Source organism: Monodon monoceros, unplaced genomic scaffold (assembly GCF_005190385.1).
Source record: "Monodon monoceros isolate NGI ecotype Baffin Bay Population unplaced genomic scaffold, NGI_Narwhal_1 Super_Scaffold_11, whole genome shotgun sequence".
In the NCBI taxonomy this organism is placed as follows: Eukaryota; Metazoa; Chordata; class Mammalia; order Artiodactyla; family Monodontidae; genus Monodon; species Monodon monoceros.
In genome coordinates, this window is record NW_021703767.1 from 3,345,993 (window position 1) to 3,351,848 (window position 5,856).

The 5,856-nt window shown below is 44.8% G+C and overlaps 1 protein-coding gene across 2 annotated transcripts in view; it reads left to right on the top strand.

Annotated features, from left to right (window-relative positions):
- Positions 1 to 1,335: 1,335 nt before the first annotated feature.
- TMPRSS3 (transmembrane serine protease 3) overlaps positions 1,336 to 5,856 on the top strand; it is a 22,003-nt gene continuing 17,482 nt past the window's right edge. The window contains exons 1-2 of one of the 2 annotated variants that reach the window (XM_029214775.1): positions 1,336 to 1,427; positions 2,793 to 2,931. In XM_029214775.1, coding sequence (XP_029070608.1) covers positions 1,407 to 1,427; positions 2,793 to 2,931 — 160 coding nt within the window. In that variant the 5' untranslated portion in view covers positions 1,336 to 1,406. Of the gene's footprint in view, positions 1,428 to 2,254; positions 2,346 to 2,792; positions 2,932 to 5,856 lie in introns of those variants that run through there. The other variant, XM_029214776.1, reaches the window with a different exon arrangement.

Genomic DNA, 5,856 nt, shown 5'->3' on the forward strand with positions numbered 1-5,856 from the left:
GCTTGGAGCAAGCTCCCCTCTTAGCTGGAGACAGGCTGGGACCTGGGATCCTTTGCTGCAGTGCTTGCACCTGGACGAACGTCTCCTAGAGAAACAAAATGCAAAGAAACTATAAAGGATTAAAAATAACTTCGTGCATGCACAGTTAGGACAAATTCTGGACAAGAAGATTCAAAAAATACAAAAAGACCAAAAAAAAAGCAAAACCCCAACTGCCACTTCTGAAGAGCTGGGAGCAAAAGCAGGGCACTGCGCATGCCCCCTGCACTCAACACCACCAAAAGGGTGGGCAGACCACCTGAGCCACCCTCTGGCCTGACCCCTGGACACACCCCTCCCCTCATCCCATGTAAGAAACAGCTCAACCCCCCTCGGGGAGCGATCAGGGGAACCTGTTACTTGCTTTTGCTCCTTCCTGTGGCCGCAGGAGCCCCAATACAGCCTTGCCTGAACTTCTTGTCTGGCCTCTTATCAATTTCTATTGGTTAAGGAGGCCAAGAATCCTGGTTAGTATCAGGCTCACAAGACCTACTTTACCACATCATCAAGGGCTCTGCTAAAACATCACTTCCTTCCTGGAGGCCTTCCTCCACTACACCATCCCATCATTATCTAAACCTCTCCTGGCCTCATCTCTTCCTACTGTTTGTCATCACCTGAGACCACAGGTGAGTGCTTTGTCCCCTCTGCCACCTGCTCTGAGTCTAGATGGCTGGCTCATGGCAGGCGGCCCATCAATGTTTGCTGAATCAGTGAATGCACGACTCTCATCTAGCTCACATTCACCCTGGCCTTCCAAAGGGCTTCCTAGTCCCCTGCCCACAGCAGCAGGGCTCTGTGCTTTCCTGATAACACATCTTTAAGCCGTATTGTGTGCAGAAGCCTCTTGGGACGCAGAGGACTCTACAGAGTGGAGCGGGCAGGGTGTCTCTGTAGAGTGCTGGCTGCGGGTCCCCTGTCTTTTGTCTGCAGAGCGCTGCAAGTCTAAACCTGAGCTCGGGCACACAGGGGGCTCGAAAGCCCCACCAAAGAGTTTCCCTGCCCTGCTGGGTGACCTTGCTCAGCAGTGGGCAGGACCTGCCTGTTCTTTTAAATAAAAGGAGTGCCTGTGTCCCAAAGCCTCTCTTACGAGAAGTTTCTGAAAAGGTTTGCTTACCTTACTTAACTAATTAAAGGCAAGCCACATTCCCCCTCTCTGGTCTCTGCAGTCAAGCACCAGCGGCTACTTGATAGTCACTGCCAGGTAGGGTTACCCAGAGGCCCGTGACCAAGCCATTTGCGTGATGATTGAGTCGACAAGGCTGAGTGCCTCGGTGGAAATATTTCCCGGTTGGACTCTCCTGTTGGCAGCCTGCTTACCATCACGCTTGCTTTTATAATGAGAAAGGAAATTATTTCTGCTTTTAATGATGGCGGCTCCAGAAATGGTGAGTGAAGTGGGGGGTGGGGGTGGGGCAGGTGCAGGGGAGAGAAGCCGCTTCTAAAAGATGACTTCTCAACATTTCTGGATGTGAAACCTCCCAGCCATGACCTGCTGGGAAGGGACTCCCTTACCTAGGTTCCCCGTTTCAGAAAGCATTTTGCTGTTGATTCTTACTCTTGTTCTAAAGCCAGACTGTGGAATTTGCCACAGGCTGACAGTAAGCTGCAGTTACGAGCAAGAATCAAGGTAAAAAATGCTGAATGTGAATTATTAGTTTCCTAAGCTATTCTTCGAAGCTACTCTCGCAATGGAAATGAAATAAACCTTTTTAGCGCATAACTCTTGCTTAGATTTTCCCATGACCACGTGAAACAGCATGAAGACAGAGTTTGTTTTAAGTGGCTTAATAGTTCCCTTTTGAATTTCAAACATTACAAGTAAATGGAGAGAAAATAACGATGGGTGATCTAAGTATCCATGTTTATATGACTGTTGGAAAGTCTAGGTTTTAGCACGTTGCAGAAGCAACTTCCTGGGGTGCTCTCGCCTGATGCCTCGGAGAGTGAGCTGGAATTTAGTCGGGAACATTTGGACTGTTTCTTTGCTCCCTCTGCCCCTCTTTTGAGTTATTGGAAATGACTTCCAAAGGCTTCTGACCTGTCCGGCATCACGATAGGTGGAATTCTCTTGGAGGAAACAGATCCCCGGTGTAGCTTTTGGGCGAGCCCGCAGTCCCCAGCCACTCCTCCCTTTGCGAGGTAAAGGGGGGGGACTGGGCACCCAGAGGGCGAGGATACTTTCATCCTTAATTAGGTCAAGCCTGCGCGAGCCAGGAAAAGGTTGTGTTTACGGGAAGCTCCGAATACTGTGGGTGAGCGTCCCTTCCTTGGTGCTATCTGCATTTTGGGGGCACGGACATGATGTGAGTATCCAGACTTCTTATAGTATGGTAGGTGTACCACCTGCACGGGCAAAGGGTCAAGTTTAAGTGGGACAAAAGAGAGAAGGAAAGGGTTTGAAAGTAATTTATCTTCTGAAAAGTAATGGTAACTAACTTCTAAATGGTAAAAGGGCACATCTCTAGAGACATGCTATTCAATTGATTTGAAGATTGGTTGAACAAATAATGGGAAAGTCATACGTGTGGCAGAATTACATTCGTAGTTTCGCTCACTCTAGACGTTTCTGTGTTATCTGCTGTGGCTCAGAAAAAAAAAATGCGTTCTCCCTGGACAAATAGTTTTGATTTATCGGCACTGAAAGCTCTTTATGTGGATTGTCAGATTTCAAAGATTTCACACGACAAAGATTCGTTTGATGCTAAAACTATAAACAGGGATGCAAACGCTCTCTATTCTTTCCTGCGAAGGAGGTGGAGGTAGAGCCTGGTCTCCGAGGTCCTGAAATAGTCACCATGGGGGAAAATGACCCACCTGCTGCCGAAGCCCCCTTCTCCTTCAGATCGCTTTTCGGCCTTGATGATTTGAAAATAAGTCCTGTTACACCAGGTAGGTGGCACCAGGTATCATTTCTGCCCCGCTTCCCCTCCCCCATATAGATGATGGATGTGGCTGAGTGTTCCCCTGGAGAAATATCTCCCCAGGAGCCCTCACACCCACAGGCCGCTTCCTCGTGTTTGCAGAATCCTGGAGAGAAGGGGCATTAGGGGGGCCGTCACTTTGTTTAGCCTCTTGCCAACTCCCTGGAGATAGGTGTTGGTATTCTCTGGATGGAGGTTTTCTGAAATCGAGGCTCCAGCTGCCCCTGGGAGTTAGGGGTCAGATCCTGGCCAGGAAATCTCTGAGCCCTCCAGGAATTCCTGACAATCAGTGGTCACCAGCCCTTCCAGAAAACTTAAAATAAGCCGGTTGCCCTAACGGTATCAGATACCTAGATTAAAATTCAACAGCAGGTGAAGGAGTTGCTCCTAGCAACTGAAGGAAGGAAAGTTGGTTTTGGAAATGGGTCATAAATGCTTGGAGAAATGGCAGACTCCTCCATGCCTGGATAGGATCTTTTTGGCAAAGACCCTATCAGGACTTGTCACAGGAAGCTGTGGCTCCCTGGTCCTGGCCGCAGTCAGGAAGACTGAGCCCAGGGGCTGGGCAGAGGGACATCTGGGGCCCCTGGCTAGGGTTCCAGAAAGCATGGCATGGGGGCCGCACTAACAATTCCTTTTAAACCACCTGGACAGCTGATGTGGACCGATGGGAGGTGGGAGAAGAGGTTTCAAGTAAGGGAAAATATACACAATTTACAAATGCTTTTCAAAAATTAGCATCAGTGGAAATGAAGAAAAAACATCCTGCAGTTACCTAACCACCCAAACTTAGCTAGTTTTTACATTTTCTTTATTCTCTCTATGTCCTTGACCATAAGTATACACTCACAGGCAGTGCAGGTGCAGACAGGCGTTTTTCCATGTGCTTTTTGGTTTTCTAAATGCCCTTTTTTATAGGATCAGGTAGGTGTGTAATTTACATAGCCATTTTGGTCATCATTTGACATATAATTGTTTCTAATATTTTATAATATAAATCATAACATGAATAGCACTATACATATTCTTTTCTGCTAAGTTTTGATCATTTCTTCATGATTAATTCCTAGTCATGGGAAGGAATAAAAACTTTTTTAAACTTTTCTTTTTAAATAAACCAATGCATTGTTTATGAGGGAAATTTAGGAAATACAGTTAATCAAAGTTTTTTTAAGATGAACCACAATTTTACTCTTACTCAGAGATAAACCTATTAGCACTTTATAATTTATTTCTTGCCTTTTTCCTATCAACATATCTGCATTTCTCTTTGGAAGTGAAATATGAAGGTAGACCCCAGAGATATTTTGGGTTTGGTTCCAGACCACTGCAATAAGCAAATATTGCAATAAAATGAGTCACACTAATTTTTTAGTTTCCCCATACGTATAAAAGTCAAGTTTATTCGATAACATAGTCTATTCAGTGTGCAATAGCCTTATGCCCCCAAACAATGTACATACCCTAATTAAAAAATTACGTTTTAACTTAGTTAAACAATTAACTTCATCGCTAAAAAATGCTAGTCTTTACCTGACTACAGAGTGTTGCTACAAAGCTTCAATTTATGAAAACTGCAACACCAGCAAAGCGTGATGAAACGAGGTCTGCCTGTACTATTTGTATGATTTTGAAGCTTATTTTTTTTAACTTAAAAATATTATGTTCATCTTTCCATGACATTAAATAATTAAATAGCCTTTAAGGCTTGGCAAACTATGGCCCCTGGGCCGAATCTGGCCCGCTGTCTGTTTTTATAAATAAAGTTTTATTGGAACACAGACATATCCATTTATTCACATTTTGTCTGGCTGCTTTCAAGCCATAGCTGCAGAGTTGAGAAGTTGTGACAGGGACCACTTATGGCCCATAAAGTTTAAAACATTTATGATCGGGTCCTTCACAGAAAAACGTTGCCGACCCCTCTCCTCTATCATTTTAGATATTTCTATACCATTTGTTATTTCACCACCTCCCTTTTGTTGGTCACTTAGGCTGTTTCCATATGTCCGTGCATCAATATTATCAAGGTCACTCCTTTAAGTGTCCTTTACATAGAGATTTGTGTACATCTGTGATGACTTTTTAGGATAAATTCCTAGAAGTGGAATTAATAGGTCAAAAATTCTATCCATTTTTTAGCTTTTTGGTACATATTTCCAATTTGACTGTCAAAAAGTTTACACAATTTATACTCTTATGGGCTGTTAAGTGGAGATCCATTTCCTTTCACTTTGGACTGCAGTGGAAATAGTAGTAGTAGTAGTAATAATAATACATTGCAAAGGTGATATGTAATTATGTCTAATTTGTGGTGTTTTTTTCGTTTCCAGAGGGGTTGAAGGTTTTTTGTGTGTGTGCTTGTTTATCATTTGCATTCCTCCTTTGAAGAGATGCTATACCTTTTGCTTTTTATTCCAAGCATGACCTCAAAGACAGGGCAAGGAGGAGGGGGACCACAGTGGGACCATAGGGCACGCGGCCGAGGAGCCATAAAGTGGCAAATGTGAGCTGATACAAAGGCGCTGTAATTGCAGGAGGGGCTGTAACTGCAGGACACTCTTTGGATCTACAACTGGGGCTCACTTCCTAAACCTCACTCTTAGATACTGAACAGCTAGAATGATGAGAAGTCATTCTGGGGCTCCTGCTGAGTTTTAAAGTGTGACTGGAGAGCCGGCATCTCAGTAGGGAGAGTGACTGATTGGGGCAGACTTCCGGAGGCGGGGGAGGTGGAGAGGAGGGGTCTGCTTTGCTGACTCTAAATGGGCTATCCTGAAAGGAACTGGTCTCTGGCCTTGAGATAAAACCACGTTCATTATCCCGAAACCATCCCCAAACCAACCATCCATCCATCCATCCATCCATCCATCCATCCATCCATCCATCCATC